At 37.2% G+C, this 21421-nt stretch overlaps 3 protein-coding genes across 4 annotated transcripts in view; 1 reads left to right on the top strand and 2 right to left on the bottom strand.

The window, feature by feature from the left end:
* Positions 1-15891, top strand: part of Smarcad1 (SWI/SNF-related, matrix-associated actin-dependent regulator of chromatin, subfamily a, containing DEAD/H box 1) — a 68376-nt gene extending 52485 nt beyond the window's left edge. For both annotated transcript variants that reach the window (XM_057773096.1, XM_057773104.1), the window contains exons 13-24: positions 106-165; positions 264-339; positions 1972-2107; positions 2994-3131; positions 5627-5722; positions 5826-5943; positions 6304-6425; positions 7600-7788; positions 8453-8571; positions 9761-9943; positions 11020-11129; positions 14218-15891. In XM_057773096.1, coding sequence (XP_057629079.1) covers positions 106-165; positions 264-339; positions 1972-2107; positions 2994-3131; positions 5627-5722; positions 5826-5943; positions 6304-6425; positions 7600-7788; positions 8453-8571; positions 9761-9943; positions 11020-11129; positions 14218-14279 — 1409 coding nt within the window. In that variant the 3' untranslated portion in view covers positions 14280-15891. The remainder of the gene's footprint in view (positions 1-105; positions 166-263; positions 340-1971; positions 2108-2993; positions 3132-5626; positions 5723-5825; positions 5944-6303; positions 6426-7599; positions 7789-8452; positions 8572-9760; positions 9944-11019; positions 11130-14217) is intronic.
* A 1025-nt stretch (positions 15892-16916) lies between these two features.
* On the bottom strand, positions 16917-17912 carry LOC130880930 (dnaJ homolog subfamily B member 6-like). Its single transcript, XM_057780116.1, has one exon. It carries the CDS (start codon positions 17895-17897, stop codon positions 17175-17177), a length of 723 nt encoding a protein of 240 aa, XP_057636099.1. The 5' UTR covers positions 17898-17912; the 3' UTR covers positions 16917-17174.
* A 2961-nt stretch (positions 17913-20873) lies between these two features.
* Positions 20874-21421, bottom strand: part of Hpgds (hematopoietic prostaglandin D synthase) — a 33031-nt gene continuing 32483 nt past the window's right edge. Inside the window, exon 6 of the mRNA XM_057788260.1 lies at positions 20874-21165. Within this exon, the coding sequence (XP_057644243.1) occupies positions 21001-21165 (165 nt within the window). The 3' untranslated portion in view covers positions 20874-21000. The remainder of the gene's footprint in view (positions 21166-21421) is intronic.

The following is a 21421-nucleotide window of genomic DNA, read 5'->3' as shown; positions in this document are numbered from 1 at the left end:
TTTAATCATGAGGGATAATATTCATAGTGCTGTTTTCAAAGCAAAATTGACTTAATTAACATAAATCCTGCAATAACAGATTTCAATAATCTCCGTGTTTTGTAGATAACTGGCTAAGAGAAGTTAACTTGTGGTGTCCTACTTTAAATGTGCTCTGTTACTACGGTAAGTCATTTGGTTTTCATCTTCAGGTTCTTCAAATTTGAAATATATAATTAAATACAATAAATACAATCGACATGTGCTTCCTTTTTAAATTCTAGGTTCTCAAGAAGAGCGTAAACAAATTAGATTCAACATCCATAATAAATATGAAGATTACAATGTAATTGTTACAACGTGAGTATTAAGAAAATTTGGGAGAAGGTAGAATTTGCATGGTCTTTTTTTTTTTTTTTTTTTTTTTTTTAAGGGTTGTCTTATACAGTCTGGCTGATGGAACTCTATATACAACAAGTTGAATTCGAACTTGCCTGCCCTTGTTTCCCAAGTACTGGGATTAAAGGCATGTGCTACCATGCTCAGCTCGAAAACTGTCTTATAGTAGTAATGTGCAGGGGAGTTTATGCTGGGACTGTGCAACAGAAGTGATGGTGTGATTTATGCTGACAGTGAAGGCGTTTCTTTTTAAATTCTTTTGTATAAGGCTTTTTGTTTGAGTTTTGTTTTATCAGCTCACTAAAAATGGGGGTGAAATTTTTGTTCAGTTAATAGCATAGCAAAACTCAGTTAAGCTTGATAAAATTTGAGGTTCTACACCAATAATTTATATTTCTAATTTGCAAGTAAATATTAATAACAAGTATAATGAAATCTCAAAAAAATCTCGATTAGGGCAGAGTAAGGATGACAAAGAAACTAATTCTTTTGGTTTCTTTCACTTTTTTTGAGTTGGGGTCTCATTTAAGTGGGCTGGTCTCCAATTCACTTAACTGAGTACTTCCTTGAACTCTTAATCCTTTTGTCTACTGAGATGTTAGGTTAGCACCACACCCAGTTTCAGTATAGCTTTGAATAGCCACTACGTGTTTGAAACTATTGAGTGTAAATACGTGGAGGAAAGCTTAATATTTTTATAGTGTATTTAAATTTTTATTACTGCCATCTTCTATAGGAGTCCATTCTTGACAGTATTTATCCAAAACTTCCTTTTTCCTTTTAAGGATTTAAGATATTTCATGTAATAAGCTTTTGTGCCTTAGTGTGTATATGCACCACTTGCCTATAGTTGCCAGCAGAGACCAGAGAGGGTTTCAGATCCCCTGGATATGTGAGTAGTTACATACAGCTAGGAGCTGCCAGTATGGTAGTATGCCAGCTGGAATGGAACCTAGGTCCTCTGGACACGACCAAGAAGTGCTCTTAACTGCTGAGCCATCGCTGCACCCCACTCCCTTTAAACATATTTATCATTTTTTTCTTAAGTAAACATATCTAGTCTTGAACTCTTGGGTGTTACCTGGTAGTTCTTTGACCTACTGTTTTGTTTCACTATTCTATTCTTAGAAAAATGTGTGGGGCAAAGTATATAGCAGTGCTAGATTATCTTTAAATCATTTTCAAATTGACAGCTTCCCAAGTATGTCAGAGTTGTCTAATATTGTAACGTTTAAATTTCCTTTTGGTTAATACTGCATAATATGGTTACATGTATGTAAATATTCAATAAAAATACACCAGTAATTGAGAGTTGACTGTTTAGTGCTCTCTCATTAGAGCTATTCGAAATGTAAAAAGAGAAATAATTGAGAGGCCAGTGAGATGGTTTAGTAGGTAAAGCAGTTGCCCCTGTTCCTGACAGCCTGAGCAGGAAAGAACATGACCTTTGGTGTCACACATGTACTTAAACAAGAAATAAATGTAATTAAATACATTTTTAAGAAAAATAATTTGGAAACCCACATTGTGTTCTAATAAGCTCTAAGCCCCTAAATAGCACAATCTGAAATAATTCATTTTCTTTGGCAACAGGTATAATTGTGCAATCAGCAGCTCTGATGATCGCAGTCTCTTTCGACGGCTGAAACTGAATTATGCAATTTTTGATGAAGGCCATATGCTGAAGAATATGGGCTCTATCCGCTACCAGCACTTAATGACAATTAATGTAAGAATGTGTTTTATAAATGGTTATGAAAAAATTTACACACACACTTTTATATCAAGGAGCCAATCTTTTTCTTTAAGTGTCTTTTTGCTTGGTGGACCCTGTTGCCACTGTCATGTACTTCTTCTTTCATTTTTTTTTTTTTTTTTTTTTTTTTTTTGATTTTCAAGACAGGGTTTCTCTGTGGTTTTGGAGCCTGTCCTGGAACTAGCTCTTGTAGACTAGGCTGGTCTCGAACTCACAGAGATCCGCCTGCCTCTGCCTCCCAAGTGCTGGGATTAAAGGCGTGCGCCACCACCACCCGGCTGTCATGTACTTCTTGTTTTGTTTTTTGATTCTTTTTCATCACTAATTTTTTAAAAATGTAAAAAAAAAAATACTCTTAGTACTGTGTTGCATATGACCTTCAATTTATATGGCACGCTGTTTATATCAAGTATAGTTTATCTTTTGCCACCTCAGAAGTTAATTGAGGATACAATTACTACTTTAAAAATGTGACCAGCAGTTTCACTTTCTGCCTGAAGTATAATATTTTTTTTTATTTTTTATATTATTATTATTATTATTTTGGTTTTTTTCGAGACAGGGTTTCTCTGTGGTTTTGGAGCCCGTCCCGGAACTAGCTCTTGTAGACCAGGCTGGTCTCGAACTCACAGAGATCCGCCTGCCTCTGCCTCCCGAGTGCTGGGATTAAAGGCGTGTGCCACCACCGCCCGGCCTTGCCTGAAGTATAATAAATGACAGTAACTGACATCAAGTATTTCAGCTTCTCTCCTATCACAAAATGATACAATGTTCTCGTATCCTTTCCTGGAAACGGTAGACAAGAAGACAGAGAGAGACACTTAAAGAAAACTAACCTAAGTTTTGTCTTCGCTCTCAGGCACATAACCGTTTACTGCTCACGGGCACACCTGTGCAAAATAATCTGCTAGAGCTCATGTCATTGTTGAATTTTGTTATGCCACATATGTTTAGTAGTAGCACCAGTGAAATCCGAAGGATGTTTTCTTCTAAAACGGTAAGCATGCATGTTTGTTTTCCCCAGATGTGAAGTTGTTGTGCTAGATGCTTTGCTCTTTCCACTTTTACTGTTGTTTTCATGGTACATGCTCTATCAAGTGAGCTTAAATACTTGGTATACTATATGTAAAGATATCAGCCACAGTATGGAGGAAAATAACAAACAGTTCTATGCTAGTATTCAGGAGTTTTGAGTTTTCAGTATCCCTATGAGAGCTGAATAATAGTTTAAAAGTGTTTGAGAGCTCAGAAATCTTGGGTTATATGTATATTTTTAAAAATGCATTCTTTTTTCCCCTTGTATATCCTTTATTCGGCCTCCACTAATTTTAATACCTCATGTAATTATCATTATCAAAATACCATTAGCAAGAGAAAATTTGTATAACACTGTCAACTCAAAGACAGGGACTGAAAACTAGTACTTAAGACCCAGCTATGAAGGTCCTCCGTCTTGGAGATGGTGACTAGCCTTTCTTAAGGTAGAACTAGAGTCTTAGAGTTTAGGATTTTCAGATACCCAGTGGGTATCTCTTGTCTGCATAGTCACTGTCTTGGGAAGCTAGAGGCTTCTGGGGGTAGAGCTTAGCGGTCTTACCCAGAAGCATGATATTAACCCAGTGACTTTGTGACCTCTGCTTACATCTGTGAATCTACCATGTATAATCTGATGAGAAAGAAAATAGTGTGTTCTCGGGCTTCGATGCATTTCATGAGAATCTCTTGTGGTCCATGACTACAGAAACTATGGTTATTAAATTGTTATTTTAGTAGACATTAGGAGCATGTGAAGATGCTCACTGCTTTATGTAGCAAACTACATTTTACTACTTTATTCCATGGCTCTTCTTGTTCTCCACCTGCTGCAGAGGAAAGAGAGTTGACTGGACTCAGGGGTTTCTAGTCCTTAGCTGAGCGACCTTATCTAAGCAGCTTAATTCTAGAGTGTCTTGCTTGAAACTTGGGAGAACACCCACCCCTGAGATCTTTAAGATGGCCTTCACCTTTGTCTTTTCTATTTGTGTATGTATTCAAGGTGCATGTGCACGTTCAGGCTAGAGGTTGACATGAGGTATCTTCTGTTGTTCTCCACCTTATTGTTTTACTATTATTAATTTATTCTCTGATAATTTCATACATGTTTATAATGCATTCTGGTCATATTCGGCCCTCTCTTAACCCCTTGCTATCTTTACCTACTTTCTTCTCACCAAGTGTCAGTCTCACTTTCATATATACTGGCAACCCACTGGGCTTACCCAAAGCTACCATCCACTGGAGCCTATATAGGTAACTCACCAGTGATATTCATGATACCATGAATACAGTGACTTTGATTTACCTAGTAGCTCTCACTACTATTAGCTCCTCTGGACCAGGTCTAATGACTCCTGCTCCTATCTGTGACTAAATGTTTAGGTGCTCTGTCTCGTGCATACCTGTAGGCAGCCTCCATCGCTGTAAGTTCCTGAGTGCCATGACATGCTCTACCCATTGGACAGCATTTTGTGGCCCTCTTTCCCATCATCTGACTCCTAAACTCTTTCTGTTCCCTTTTCCAAGATGGCCTGTCAGCCTTTCAGGGGGTGATGTGAGTGTCTTGTTTAAAGCTGAGCGTCACACTAATCTGCTGTCCACTGGGATGTACACTAAACACTGCTAGGTATCTGGGGCTCTATGAGTTTGTCTGTTCTGTAAACCTGGTTCATCTCTAGACCACTGGTCCAAGTGTTCACTAGCACTTGGTACCTCTCCACTGAGTACTATTTCTGCTAGACTGGAAATCTCTATATTTTTAAAGATCATTTCTCTGAATTGTTTTACTGCACATCATCTGTCTTTTTGATGTTTGCTGATTAATTGCTCCCACTTGATGTGCAACTATAGAAATAGACTGGAAGATTTTATGAACTACTCTTCCATCTCTAGTTTATGGGTCCAGAGGACCCGTTATGTAAAACTTTACTGTGTAATTCTTCAAACGCAGCAGGTTTGACTTGCATCAAATTACATTGACTTTGGGGAAGACTTTTTTTTTTAACAAAGACATAGGTTTGTTGTTCTTTCTACCCTCTTACTCTCTCTCTTTAAACATGTGCACACATTTTTAATTCATGTGATTTATTCAGTCAATTACTAAATTGGTTGGGTCTAAATACCAACAAGTCCGGTTCAGATTTATTACTTCAGTAAAATACATGATAATATATATACCATGAAACCTCAAAATATATATGAAACTTCAAATAGATTACAGCTCAGAATTTAAAAGTGACATTCTGGGCCCAAGCAGTAATTTAGTCTAAAGCATCTATCTGTCATATCTAAGGTCATGAGTTTGACTCATTCCACTATGTATTGGAAAAGCCCAAACAGTCCAATGTATTTTCATCTGTGAATCGAGGGTCTGCAGATAGTGCATGTTGTAACATGGGATTGTTGTGATGATTTAAAAACATGATTTCTAAAGGGTTGTGTTTTTATTTTGCTTAGAAACCAGCAGATGAGCAGAGCATATATGAAAAGGAGAGAATAGCACACGCAAAGCAAATAATAAAACCTTTTATTCTCAGAAGAGTCAAAGAGGAGGTAATTCTTAATTTAGGTGTTTTTGGTTGCAGATTTTTTTCTTAAAAATTCTGTTTTCTTAGAATATTCTTAGAAAAATCATGAAGTGATTTTTCTTCCTAAGGTTCTCAAGCAGCTGCCTCCTAAGAAGGATCAGATTGAGCTGTGTGCAATGTCAGAGAAGCAGGAGCAACTCTACTTGGGCCTTTTCAACAGACTTAAAAAGTCCATCAACAATCTGGGTAACATCGGACTTGCACAGTTTATGGAAAAATGAACTTAGACTAGAGCATATGATAATTAGGCGTTATTCTTTTTGAAGAGTTAGCTGGGATTTGAAGAATTTTTGTTTTGTTTTGTTTTTCAAGACAGGGTTTCTTTGGGTAGCCCTGGCCATCCTGGAACCAGCTTTGTAGACCAGGGTGGCCTTGTCCTCACAGACATAGGCCTGCCTCTGCCTCCTGAGTGCTGGGATTAAAGGTGTCCACTATCACCATCTGGCTTCAAGACATATTTTTAAGTGTTAAAAATTGAGGTAGACTTTAATAAATAGCTCTGTTTCACCTTGATTTTTTTTTAAATGTATACTCTTTGGATTACAGAAAAAAACACAGAAATGTGCAATGTAATGATGCAGTTGAGAAAAATGGCCAACCACCCTTTATTACATCGCCAGTATTACACACCCGAGAAGCTGAGGGAGATGTCTCAGCTAATGCTGAAGGTAAGGGCTTGTTCTGTACTCTTCTGAGCTTTGCTAATAACACTGGGAAATGATTCAGGTGGTCTTAGTCTGAAAGTCAGGTAGCTAAAACATCGGGCATATTCATCTTTGAACCACTGCAGGCTTCGCGTATGCTATCCAAGCTCTCCGTCACCCATGCTGCAGCCCTGACCTGAAATACACTTTATAGGCAAAGATATTTGAGGGACAAACAAGAAAGGAAAGATAATTAGGCCTAGCATCAGCAAACTGGGCCAATAACTCTTTTTTGTTAGAAAACAAACATGCCCATTCATCTATGTTCTGTTAGGGTTTCTCACTGTGGGTGGAGCTGAGTAAGTACAGTATACTCCACTTTAATTACCGAGCTAAAAGAACTGTTAGTCAGTTGGTCCCTGGCTCTTTATGAGAAGAGTTTGCTAATTTCTGAGCTAGACTTTCATAATACAAATTTTTAAGTTTAAAAAAAAAAACAAAAAACAACTAAACCAAACTAATAGATCCCTTAGATTTGTGTCCTTGCTAATGGGACAGTTTTCCTATTTATTTTTTCAGTTTGTTTTTTGTTGTAATTTTTTCTTTGTCAGTTTAGTCTTTATTTTTGACTCATTCTTTCTTAACTCCTTATTCTTCTTGTAGATAAATCTGTGTTGAATGCAATGAGTTGTCTTTTAATTATTTTGGAATGTTTTAAACACATAAAAATACAAAGAATTCCTATAATGGACTGTCTGTGCATGTTACTTGGACCCATTTTTACTTAAAATTCAGAATGATACTGCTCTTGTTTCCTGTAAACCCCTAGATAGTTTTGCCAGGATTATTTTGAATTTTTTTATTCAAATTTTTATTCAATTTTAAATTTCAAATTGTGGAATAATTATTTATGTAGTGGTGCAAAGGGTATTTTATATGTTAGTAATGGCAATCATAAAAAGAAATGTTCAGACAAAATAAGAGGAAAAGTTTTTCCTATGTTTGAACGTGCTGTTGAGAAGAGTTAAAAATCCCCCTTTTCTTATGATACCCCAAATTAATACTCATTTCTTATCCTTAATTTATTATACTAAAATGTCTGGTTTGAGTATTTTGCAAATGTGTAATGGTTTTATTAAATTATTCTCATCCTATTATAAATTGTGTATTATGTTTTATTGTGTTTCATTTTAAAAAGGAACCTACACATTGTGAGGCTAACCCTGACCTCATCTTTGAAGACATGGAAGTTATGACAGACTTTGAACTACATATACTTTGTAAACAGTATCGACACATTAATAATTACCAGTTAGACATGGATTTGATTTTAGATTCCGGGAAATTCCGAGCCTTAGGATGCATCTTGTCTGAATTGAAACAGAAGGTATTTAAAAGGATGACTGTCTTTGTATCTGCCTGGTTGAGTTTCTGAAACAGAAGATATTAGAAAAAATGACTCTGGTTTTGTTGTTGTCCCAGTCCAATTTCCTAAAGATTAGTTTATGTTCTACATTTTTCTAGAACCTAGTGTTTTGAATATTTGCTTCACATAATTTTCTTTATGTAGAATTTCAAAGAGAATATAAAAGTCAGATAAGATCGCATATGTTAGTTTTTAAGTATTATCATTTTGAAGGTGACTGATTTGTTCAAATGATACTGTGCTTTGTATGAAATAACATAAATTTTCAGCATTAATGTCCAGATAGTGATTATGAAGCTGTTCCCATTGAATGATGCTCTTTTATTTTGAAAAGGAAATAATAGTAAACTCTCTTTAACTTAATAACTGAGTTAAACTTCTGCTACTGAAGTCTAGAAATTAAGGTAATTTATCCATATATAAGAAAAAATAAATTTATCCTCAGTACTGTTACTTGATTTTTACTTTAAAAACATTTATGGACGCTACATAATTTTATCATGGGAAATTTTCTGCAAAGTTGCCAAAGGCTCTTTAAAGTACTCCTTATTTTGTAGGCCTCATGGCTTTGGGTAGTGTAATGGTTTTACTTTCCTGTTTCTAATTCATGAATGTATTTCCACAGGGTGATAGAGTTGTATTATTCAGCCAGTTTACCATGATGCTGGATATATTAGAGGTTCTCTTAAAGCATCATCAACATAGGTACCTCCGATTAGATGGAAAGACTCAGATTTCAGAAAGGTTGGTATTAGCTGCCAGACAATACTCATTTGTGCATCTGCTAGCATTTTAAATGTAAGGAACATTTCATAGAAATTCCTTGTTTTAAGACTTTGCCTATGTTATTTCAGATTATTTCCTGGGGGAGAAGAGGAGAACTTGTTTTACTTTCTTTTTCCCAGAGTTGTATACAAATATATTCTCGAAAAATCTGAGAATTGTATGCTTTTTATAATTTTGCCTTTTATTTCATGTTATTTTTATTTTTTCAGTGTTAAGGATTAAACCCAGGGCTTTTCACATGCTAGGCAAGGACTCTATAACCATGCTACAGCCCCAACCCTGAAACTTTTTCTTTTTAAAAACTATTCAGTGTTTAAAACATCTTAAGATTTTAGTCAACATTGTTTTTTTTTTTTTTTTGGGTTTTTTTCGAGACAGGGTTTCTCTGTGGTTTTGGAGCCTGTCCTGGAACTAGCTCTTGTAGACCAGGCTGGTCTCGAACTCACAGAGATCCGCCTGCCTCTGCCTCCCAAGTGCTGGGATTAAAGGCGTGCGCCACCACCGCCCGGCTAGTCAACATTGTTTTTAGGTCAGATGTTCATATTTTGAAGGTCAATTAAACTTTTAGGAAAAAAAAAGTTCTTGTTTGGCAGGAATATCTAACATTTGAGGCCAACCTAGGCTATTCAGTGAGACATTCCCTGTGCCAACCTCCTCTTTTCCAAATAGAAACAACCCTAAAACCAGTCTTTACAGGTTTTTGAAAAATTACTTATTTTTCTAAATAATTGTACTGGTCTGTTTGTATCTTGGTTTATTTTTATCAGCTAGGGTGATTTTTTTTGCCCCTACTATATTAGTTTTAAGGGTCAAAGTCATGACAAACAAATCCTGGGATGTGATTAGATCATGCAGTTCTTGGTTCATCTGGTGTGCTGCTGTCTACTAGTATAGCTGTTAAACTAGATAAATATTATTTAGCTAAATCCAAAGTACCCAAGAAATAAAATACTACTTTAAAGATTAATCAAATGGAATGGTTGAATTGAATTGAGGGCGTCCTTTAGACATAGGAGAGAAAAAAGTAGGTGTAGTGGGAAGAGCACGTATGTGTAGTCCCTAGGTTTGCTTTCCATGTGAAGTTGTTGTTTTCAGTTCTATGTGTTTATCATTTAGTGAAATTGAACCTAATCCATTTGTCTTATAGGATTCATCTAATTGATGAGTTTAATACAGATATGGATATCTTTGTATTTCTCTTGTCAACCAAAGCTGGGGGATTAGGAATAAATCTGACTTCAGCAAATGTTGTTATACTTCATGACATTGATTGCAATCCATACAATGACAAACAAGCAGAAGACAGGTGCCATAGAGTTGGTCAGACTAAGTAAGTATTGTCAGTTGAAATCTCGTTTTCATCAAGTTCTGGCTTGATTAGTACAGAATAGTAAAGAAGGTGTGCTGGATACTCTGTTAGCTTTTACTTTTTCAGCAATGTGTAGCTGCTGGTTTTTTTTTTAATCAGTGTACATTGATATCGTCTAAAGTTCTTTGTTCTCACTTATTTTCTAGTAATTAAATTAAACTCCAACTTCCATACCAAGTAGTTCTATAGTTTATGAGATATATTATGAGTAATGGTAGTTCATGCCTATAATTGCATCACTTGAGAGGCTCAATCAGAATACTACAAGGCTCAGGCCAGCCATCCTGACCCAACAGAGCAAGTTCTACGTCAGCCTGGGCTCCATAGAGACCTGGGCTACAAAGAAACAGGAAAATATTGTATTAAGGCAATCATGCTTGTCTAGCAAATACTTCATCACCATACTCTATCTCTCCACTGTAATGAGGTTTTATCAGTAATTTTCAAAGCACACATATTTTTCTGTTCTCTTGGATCACTAGGAAAGGATAGATATCTGAATGTTTTAATACTTCTAAATGTCAATCTCAAGTAGTTTGAATAAAAGAAGTTAATTATGGGTCTGTCTTAGTCACTGGTCTATTGCTGTGAAGAGACACCATGACCAAGGCAACTCTTGTAAAAGAAAGCATTTAATTGGGGTCTTGCTTACAGTTTCAGAGACTTAGTCCATTGTCATGATGGTGGGAGCATAGTGTCAGACATTGTAGACATGGTATTAGAGCAGTAGTCGAAAGGTCTTTATTCTGATCCATAGGCAGAGGGACACTAGACCTTGTGTGGGCTTTTGAAACCCCAAAGCCATCCCTGTGACACACTTCCTCCAAGTATACTTGTACTTACAAGGAGTAAGACTATACTCCTTAGGCCTTCTAATCTTTTTCTGGTGGTGACTTAGCATTCAAATATATGAGCATATGGGGGCCATTCTTATTCTAACCACTTGAGTCATTTACTTACTTTGCCTATTATTGAAGTGTTAGAAATATGTATCTAAATTACTTTAGTGACTCGTGGACTTGTGTGTTTATTTTTAGAGAAGTATTAGTTATTAAATTAATAAGCCAAGGAACCATTGAAGAGTCCATGCTAAAAATTAACCAACAGAAGTTGAAACTAGAACAAGATATGACCACAATAGATGAAGGTAAGCTGTTTGTAAACAGAAATTCTGAAATTTATTAAAGTACAGATTACCAAAGTTCTTAACTAGTGTGCTTAGTATGGAGGACAAACTAGTTTGAAAAGCTATGCATACTTAACGTCAGATACAACAATTACTAAGATTTTTTTTTGCCAGATTGATTAAAAAACACCTTGATTTTGAAAATATCTCTCTTCTATCTATTATAGTGGACTCTAGAATATCCCCAAAATAAAATCAAGTTTGAATCAATACCTTCATTCACAATTTCATGATTTGTTCTCTAAATGAGTAACACTATCAACTCAAAAAATTGAAAATGTATTTTATGGTGTAAATAAATTTTTTTTCCTGGTTGCCCTGCTTATATCTCCTGACTTGCTACTAGCCAATCAGTGTTTTAGTAAACCAATATGAGTATTTTATTAAACCAATATGAGTGACAAATCTTTTAAAGTGTAGGAGATTATTTCCCACAGCAGTGTTGTATGTGTAGTATATATGCATATATATGCATATGTGTGATATGTGTGATTGGAGGTTAGAAGTTGAAATCAGGTCTCTTCCTCAGGGTTTTGTTTTTTTTAGTTTAGTTTTTCCCTGCTTCCCTCCCTCTCTCTCTCCCCTCTCCCCTTGAATCCTCCCCCAAAGTCCCCATGCTCCCAATTTACTCAGGAGATCTCGTCTTTTTCTACTTTTTACTTCCCGTGTAGATTAGATCTATGTAAGTCTCTCTTAGTATCCTCATTGTTGTCTGAGTTCTCTGGGATTGTGGTTTGTAGGCTGGTTTTCTTTGCTTTTATGTTTAAAAACCACCTATGAATGAGTACATGTGATAATTGTCTTTCTGTGTCTGGGTTACCTCACTCAAAATAATGTTTTCTAGCTCCATCCATTTGCACACAAAATTCAAGATGTTATTTTTTCTGCTGTGAAGTACTGCATTGTATAAATGTACCACATTTTCTTTATCCATTCTTCGATCAAGGGGCATTTATGTTGTTTCCAGGTTCTGGCTATGACAATCAAAGCTGCTATGAACATAGTTGAACACATGTCCTTGTGGCACGATTGAGCATCCTTTGGATATATACCCAAAAGTGGTATTATTGGGTCTTGAGGAAGGTTGTTTCTTAATTTTCTGAGAAATCACCACACTGACATTCAAAGGGGTTGTACCAACTTGCATTCCCACCAGCAATGCAGTAGTGTAAATAACTTTCAGAGCCCTAATACATAATTTTATTTTTAATAGTAAATATCAAAATATAATACAGTAAAATACACTTAAATTTTTTAATGTCAGTGTTTCAGATCGAATTACTTGGGCCTTAGAAACCTTAAGTAAATAGTTCCTTTCTACCTCTGTTGGGGAAGATAGTTAAGTTTAATAAGTTTAAATTTTTTATTTATGTATATAATTTTTAGCAAGTAGTATATTCACATAATTTTAAACAGGGGCCTGGAAAGGTGACTCAGTTGTTAAGAGTGCTTCTTAAGCTCAGGATCCCTCCAAACACAGCCCTTTTCTTCATCCTCCCTTGGTTCTGTTTGTTGTTGCTTGCCCAATAAAGTTCACTGAACAGATCACTGTTCTTCATTGAAGCAAATCAGAAAAAGAACTCAAATAGGACAGGAACCTAGAGGCAGGAGCTGATACAGAGAACTTGGAGGGATACTGCTTACTGGGTTGCTCAATCTGCTTTCTTTTAGAATCTAGAATGTCATGGTCTTAAACTAGGCCTTTCTACTTCAATGGCTAATTAAAAAAAATGCCTTAGAGACTTGCCTACTGCCTGATTTTATGGAGGCATTTCCTTTCTTCCCTTCTTTTCTTTTCCCAAGGTCTCAACATTAAAAGCATAAATAACTTTAAAGTCCCAGTCTTTACAACTTGAGTTCAATACAAATTCTTGAAGTAAGAAAGTATTTAACTTAATTTTGACTTGTACAGAAGCCCACAGTTGAGATTTTTGACTACAAAGAAGGATTCTTTCTTAAAGTAACTGGTTAATTACTCTATTGAACTTTTACTACAGAAATTTTGATATAAAAATTTGAAAACATTGTATGAAGGAAAGCTTTGATGGGTACAGTATGTGTTTACCTTTGCTCTCCCAGCACCAGTGTGAAGTTCGTTTTAAGAATTGGCAGTTCACACTCAAGGATTTTAGATAAATATTTTCTGAGTTGCTGCAAACAAGTGACTTTCAGATATGATCACATTTCCTACTTAGATTTCTCCCTGTTGTCCTTTTAATATTTTTTTAAATGAGATTCATTTATATTGTTACCTGTGTAGGTATTTTGCCTGCATGTGTTATGCACAGTGTTGTGCACTTTACACCGAGGCCAGAAGAGGGCATCAGATCCTCTGGAGCTGGAGATAGTTGTAAGGCATCATGTGGGTGCTTGGAATTGAATCCAGGTCCTTTGGAAGAGCAGCCAGTGCTCGCAAATGCTGAGCCATTTCTATCTCTAGCACCCTTTTGAAACTAGGGTCCTATTAAAGTTTACACTATAGATTTTATTTTGTTGTCTGTAGTATCTTTACACTGAGAAGACTCTATTCTTTGTTCTCCTTGCATTTTTTAAATGTGTTACTAGTTAGTTTAGTTTAGGACATGTGTTAATTTGGTACCATGGACTGTCTTCAGGTCTGTGAATAAGCTTGGAGGGAGAGGTATCTGGGTACCTCTTAAGGGTTAGCCAGACTTCTATGTCCTGTCCATGTGACTTTTAACAGAGAATACAGCAGGTGAGAGTGTTCTTATAGTTTTGATTATGTCTGAGGATTTGTGAGAGAAATAATTTGTTGTGCTTCATTTTGGCTGTATACCTCAGAAAGCTGTTTGTAGTTGATGGCTGAACACATCAGAAATGCTTGTGACTTTACAGCTATGCCGTTGCCACTGCCTGGGAAATTAATAACTCAGTTGCCTTTGTTAGGGCAGTTTTTTGATGACATTGAAACAAACTGGGAATGAGTTATAGGTAGGAATTCACCAAAAAAAGAAAATGTTGAGAGAAAATATGTCTCAGAAGCCCAGATATTTCTGCCTAACATTTCACATTATTTTCTGACCTGCAGCTGATGAAGGAAGTATGCCAGCAGATATAGCCACATTACTAAAAACATCGATGGGCCTGTGAGAGGAGAAATCTGAATTCCTGACTAATGAGGAAATTCAACTTGGTGCACTCAAGGACATTCACATCACAGTGACCAGGGGGTTTATGAGCATTTGTAACTTTTTATAATTTCATGTTACATTTCTCATAGTATGGACAACTTTTTGCCACTAACTGGATTCTCCATATATTCACATCCTGAAGATGTTGAATAATCATTTTACAAAGCAGTTTTCTGAATGGGGATTAGTTGGTGATTGTTTGTAACAAATATGCTAATGCTTTAGAAATGTCAGTATTTTTGTAATTATTTCTACCTCCAAATATATATATATATATTGTCTTTCACTGGATAATGTGTGTAGATTTACATGTGCCTTATTTCACAGTGCTTATGTCTTGTTTTTACCTGTCTCATTTGAAGTTTTTACTATGTTAAAGAATGAAGCAGTATAGGTTTTTTAGCCTTCATTTTATTGCTATTTGAAGCAGATGTTCACCAATGTCAGTAAGAACTCAGCCTGAATCGAAAGGTGGCTTTCCATCTACTAACATCCCCAGGTCCTCTTCCTACTTCTGTTAAAATACATTTGTTTGGCTAGGCACTAAGTTGTTTTCCAGTGAGTAGTAACTTAAGTCTTTCTCCTGCTCTGTGGCTCAATTCCCATTTTCATTTTCTTACTGAACTTCTGTGCTCATTAACTCTGCCTATTCTTGTGTGTGTTACCATCAGTCTCCTCTCCCGCTTTCGCTTCTCTGAACTGGTTGTCCAGTCACTTCTGCTCCAGTTCTCTCGTATATTTCCTACAACCATACCACAGATTAGCAGAGGCTGGTGACGTGTCTCTAGGCCAGCAGAACAGACTAACTTAAAGCTACTTCACTTCAAAGGAGACTGGACGTGGCTCCATACGAAGGCAGCATTAGGTACTGCATGGAAATAAGTCACTAACTTTAAATTCTTACCAAAATATAATTATCAGTTCCCAGGATTTCCAATACAAGACCACCTGAAGAGAAGCCATTGTTCAATTCCAGTTCAGTGTGGGTGACAAAGTGAAATTTAGAAGTAAAATTGTCTTTGAAATTTCAGTCTTTATTAACTGTTCCTTTAAATTTTGCCTGTCAGTCTATATTGCTGTTTTTATTATACGCCAGATTCTTTGTACAACTTGTGAGTTTTGTGTTTTGTTTTTATTATGTAAATATCATTATAAATAAACTTATTTATAAATGAGAGGTTTGTTAATTATTGGAGCTCATACTTTTCGAGACATCCTGACTACTAAGGTGCTAGGTAAGCTATTAGAAGGTTGATATGCTCTTATAACTCCAGACTCAGTAGTATAGTTTTGCTGCTAAATGAATATATTAGATAGATAGCAGCACTACAGAGTTACCAAGATTCTGCAGGTGACAATGCTACCTCCTTCTGATCACAGTACCCAGGTCACTTAGCAAGTTGTTGGGAAGCGTACCTCTTAAAGCCACAGTAAATTTCTCTTAACTTTTCTGTATGAATGTATCTCCCACATAAGGCATTTTTGTTGTGTTGTTAATATTTCTTCTAATGAAATGTAGTTGGATTCTCCCTGTAATAGTCTATTATTATGTCTCGAGCTTAATAAAAATATTTGCGATCATTAAGTTGTATTTCACACCCTTTGTAATAGATTCTAACTCTCTTTCAATCCTTTCCCATAGAAGTAGATAGTATTAAGCAGAAATGGGATTGTCTTGTGCTCAAGAAATTGTTTGGCAATTAATTGGCAGTTAATTGTGATTTCTTACTTAGAATGAATCCTCACTTGTGCCTTCATTGGGTTGGTGCCATTAAACATTACAAGTCATTAGCAGAAAGCATACAAAAGCTACAAGTTGTTATGAATAATTGATGCAGGTGTTTTGTTTCTTTGTTTTTGGTTGTTTTAGACAGGGTTTCTTTGTGTAGCCCTGGCGGTTCTGGAACTCATTCTATTGACCAGACTGGCTTTGACCTTGGGGATCTGCCTGCCTCTGTCTCTGGAGTGCTGGGTTTAATGGTGTGTGCCACCAATGCCCAGCATAATGTAAGTCTTATTTTTTATTTCCTTAGTACAAGTCACACATGGATAATAAGTGTGCCTTATGTGTGTAGGACAGGCAGCTCTGGCCAGTAGGAATTCCAGAGTAGAGGTGTGGATAGGTCAGAAGATGCTTTCCATTGGTACAGCTCTTAAGCAGCCATAAAGGAGAGATCTAACTTCACTGCTCTTCTTGACATTTATTTTTATTTTATTTTATTTTATTTTTTTAAGCAAATGACAAAGACCCAAATTACCAATTTTTCTTAAACCTAAGCTTAACATTACATACTTAAACAATTTTCAGAACTGACGAATTTGCCAGCATCCATGCACAACTAGAAAACATCCTTAATTTACACTAAACCAGAAATGTATTACCATTGATGCAGTAATAGCGTTCATTACTAAATACTGAAAATAAAGTTGAAATATTTCTGCAGAAGGTTCATCTGGCAACGTTAGCTTCACAGCAGGCTGACACTACTCACTCACAGTTCAACACAATGGGAAGCAGATCCATGCTGGTGTCAGAGAACAATCTCGTCCTAGCACTACTCAAGAGTCACAGGGCTCACCTTGGATTACGGTTTGTTTTGTTTTGTTTAAAGCAAAGTGCATACAGAGGTTACAACAATTTTAAAGACAAAAAAAATGGTCCTATTTTGTGGTCCCAACAACAAACTCAAAAGTCTATGACAAATAGGGGCTCTGATGAGCTGTTTTATAAATACTTTAGGTACAGTTATACAGAAAGTCGAGTTCGTTTGAAATCTTCAAAAAAAAAAGTTCCTGTTATTCCTCAAATGGTGCTTGTTATGGTTTAACATTTCTGTTAAATGTGTGCGTTAAATTACTTGTTATCCAAGCGTAGCAGGTGCTCCTTAACATTTATCGTCAAGGACTTTAACTGTCCGTCTTCTTCAACTTCTACTCTTTCTTGACCATTCTCCACAATTCTCTTTGTAGTGATTTTTTTGCCATTAACTATCTTAGTAGAAGTTGATATTGATTTGAAGTTGCCCATTCTGCTGCCACCAAATGATGCTGAAGAGAATGCAGTGAGACCCCCGTGTCCTAGTGACCCGAACGAACTGAATCCTGTGTCAAAAGCAGGAAATCCACCTCCAAAAGAGGGAAATCCACTGAAGGCAGAGAAAAACGAGCCTGCACTTCGGCTTCTATTTCCTCGGGAAGCCCTTCGGCTCCCAAAAAAGTCATCAAATGGGTCTTCAAAGAAGTCAAATGAAAATGGGTCCCTTCCACCAAAAAATTCCCTGAAGACATCATCTGGATTCCGGAATGTGAAGCCAAACTCAAACGGATTGTCGAAATGACTTCCACCTCCTCCTCCACCATTTAACCCTTCTTTGCCGTGTTTCTCATAGATGTCCCGCTTTTTTGCATCCGATAACACCTCATATGCCTCAGCTACTTGTTTGAATTTCTGCTCTGCTTCTTTATTTTCAGGATTTTTGTCCAGATGCCATTTAAGTGCCTGTTTCCGATACACCTTTTTAATGTCCTCAGGTGAGGCATGTCTCTGCACGCCCAGAACTTCATAGTAATCCACCATGTTTTAACAGATTGTTGGAACAAATCCGAGGACGCAGCGGCCGGCGGGGGGGGGGGGGGTCTCTTCTTGACATTTAAAATATGTTAAATATTGCCCTATAGAACATGGCAGTGGTTACATTTTACACTTGAATCAGAAATACGTAAGACTATCTTGCTAAGAGTTGTATCCATTGCTTTTCCTAAATTGTATTTCCATTAAAGACTAGCTTTATGGAGTGGAATATGGAGGGAAATACCTACCTAGACAGAAGCACTACAACCTGCATTAAAGCATTGAAGATTTTTTCTTTTACTGTAGATTGTTTCAATCACATGATAGCTACCTGTGCAATGAGATTCTGTTTTATTTCATTAGCAACCACCAATAACAAAATTTTACCCAAAAGATCAAATTCCTTAGTTTTTGTGTATAACATACATAATAACCTACAAGCCCCCCTCCCCCCGCCATACACATACAAATCAGAGAACACTGTTCTAAGGAAAGAACACACCCAGCTAAATAAGCACACCTAGCTAGACATGTATTTCTTTTTTCATTATACTCTCCCTCCCCACCCCTCTATCTTGCCTGTTAGCAATGAAGTTCTCTCTCTGAACCTCATAGAAAGCATAAGACCATCTGCTTCATTAGTATTTCCATGTATGCTGCGAAATACCAAGTAAACATTTGTCATGCCAGGGTATAAAACAAAAGTCTGCTTTCCAACAATTTAGTTTAAAATAGGAATTGAGGCATGACAGCAGAGAAACAGGAGGCTTGCAATGAGTTTCAAGGCAGTTTGGGCCAGATAGTGCATTCTAGCCAGCCTTGAGATACCGAATGAGACCCTGTCTCAAAGCAATACAAAATAAACAGTCCTCAAGGATAATTTAAATACTGCTAATTAGAAGATTCTTTTAAGGAAGTATTGACTTTCGTTTATTAAGATGTGTGTGAGTGCACATGCCACAGTGCCTGAGGTAGGTCAACAGGCAATAGGTAAAAGTCAGTCTTTTGCTTCTCTTACGTAGGTGCCAGGGATTGATTTTAGGTTTTCAGGTTTGGCTGCAAGTGTCTTTATCTGTGGAGCTATCTCACTGGCCCACAGAGGATTGTGCAGAGATTTACTTTCCATGTTTTGTCTTTTGCTTCCCAGCTACCATAAGGTAAGTAAGCAGTCATTCTGCTACACACTGCCCACCATATTTTACTTTTCCACAGATGTAAATCAAAGGAGTCAGCCAATCATTGGGCTGAAGTCTATGAGATGGAACCACATAAGTCTTCCTTCCCTATAAGCTGTGTGTATCTATTATAATTTGTCAGTGAGAAAAAGCTAACTAACACAGATTTTGTTTTGTTTTTTCCAAGGAAGTTTCATGTTCACGGCAGCACTAAGGAACAGTCAGGTATCAACGTCTGGTCTCCTGTAAGTCACAGTTTGCTTCGCAGCTGACTTTTGGTGTTCTGCGTTCTTAGTTTATAAATGTAAGAGCATGCACCTGCCACGACAGACAGCATCCCACAGAACTGTCCATCTGCCACCAGTTTTGTCCATATCACCAGTGCCCTGGGCAGTTTCTCAACCTCAGCTGTCCTCATCATCTTGCTTTTTCCAGCATTATATATAGTTGGATCCTTTCTGTGTAGGCTCTTTCCCTTTAACTGCGTAAGTTCATGGCTTATTAGCCCTGAGTAGCCATCCCTGATCTGTATGCACCAAAGTTTCTCTCTCTCTCTCTCTCTCTCTCTCTCTCTCTCTCTCTCTCTCTCTCTCTCTCTCTCTCTCTCTCTCTCTCTCTCTCTCTCCATTTTGGGGGTAGTTTCCAAGACAAGATTTCTTTGTATAACAGTCTTGGTTGTCCTGGAATTTGCTCTATAGACCAGGCCGGCCTTGAACTTACAGAGATCTGCCTGCCTCTGTCTCCTAAGTACTGGGATTAAAGATGTGCACTGCAACCTCCTGGCCAAGGTTTATTCCTCAATTTCCTGCTGAACAGTTTTAAAGTTTTGACAGCTCTATGGAACACTCAGCATGTGTGTTCAAGCTTAGTGTGGGTATGCTTTTGGGTCATTTGGGTGAAAACCGCAGAGTGAGACATTTTGTTTTGTGGAAAACTAGGAGACATAGTGCATTCTGCCAACAGTTATTCCTACTTCCCATTACTTCACTGCCTCTCCAGTCTTTCTTTGATGTCTGCGGTGCTATTCTAATTCCCTGAGGCTGTTGTATTGGCGCCTCTTCACATGCTCATGGCCACCTGTATATCTTCTTAGGTGCCAGCTTCTTGGCTGACATTGTAACCAGGTTATTTATTTCCTTACTATTAACTTTTCACAGGTCTTCGTTTTCAGGAACAATCCTTTATTAGTTGAATGTCCTGCACACACTTCCTCCCAGTCTGTGAGTTGCCTTCTCATTCCACTGGTGTCTCATTTTTGTAACCCGCTGTCCCTTGTCTCAGCCACCAAACTTTCTATGTCACATCCTGTGTATTTGTCAGTGAGCTGATGAGGCCCCTTTGTCTACAGCCTCCTAAATTGTGACAGTGCTGAATCCACAGTCAGCATTCATTTTCCGTGACTCTGCTTCTGTTGGATTTGATTTAAACTCTCACGTCTGTACTTAAATCTTTAGGAGTTCTCTCTTTTTAGTACCCAATTTGTGACATGTCAGACATATGTGTATTTTGGGGAAGCAACCTATACATTTTTGGTGTATACCTGAATAACACAGTGGTGACCAGTGAAATGGTTGGCCACTGAGCATTATCTGCATTGGTTTTTAGTGTAGCGATTTGTTGATTGAAGATCTACCTTCAAAATCTTTATTTCACCTCATTTCTTGTAGTTAAAATGATGTTCTAATTGACACACTAGCCAGAAAAATAGTATTTTTACTAAAACATCCATGCGTGTTGATAATCAATGCAAAGGAATATGTATTATGAACTATTTCTCTCCAATTATAAAAAGTACAAAGTTCTGAAGAGTAAAATACTGTAAGCTAAATGCCTACAGGAACAAAAACAAAACAATCATAGCAAGCAGACTACAACAAAGAGTCCAGTTGGTAGTAAGAAGCTGTTGTCACTCTCATCTGGTGCTGGGGCCTGTGTCAGAACTTGGTCTGGGGCCTCTTTTGTACCCAGGCAGCAATGGCAGGGATAGCTTGGACTTTCTTCCTCAATGATGCCAGCCTGGGGTGGATGTCCAGCAAGTCAGGCTTTAAGACCAGCAGCGTGGTGCTGCAGATATCCCAGTAGAAGTCTGCCCAAGTTACCTGTTTCAAAGAAAACCAAGACTTGCTATTGAATATAAAAAGCTGTGAGCATTCCAAAAGTAAGCTTAAATTCTTACTCTAAAAAATGTTTCAATTTAAAAACAACTTTCTGTTAGTACAGAGCTGAGTGTGTGATAAAATTAGGAAGTGACAAGCGGCACTGTGCCCGAGGGACATGGGGATACTGTCTGTGACTTGGTAGTGGTGCCTGAGATAGGTAGTTCACAGCATACAGTCCAGTGCTGTATCGTCTTGA

The sequence above is a fragment of the Chionomys nivalis genome, chromosome 1 (assembly GCF_950005125.1).
Source record: "Chionomys nivalis chromosome 1, mChiNiv1.1, whole genome shotgun sequence".
Classification (NCBI taxonomy): domain Eukaryota; kingdom Metazoa; phylum Chordata; class Mammalia; order Rodentia; family Cricetidae; genus Chionomys; species Chionomys nivalis.
Note: the sequence above shows the minus strand (reverse complement) of the source record. Positions and strands in the feature narration are given on the sequence as shown.

Coding starts and splice junctions, on each gene's coding strand:
- LOC130880930 (XM_057780116.1), bottom strand. CDS start 17,897: ATGGTGGATTACTATGAAGTTCTGGGCGTGCAGAGACATGCCTCACCT.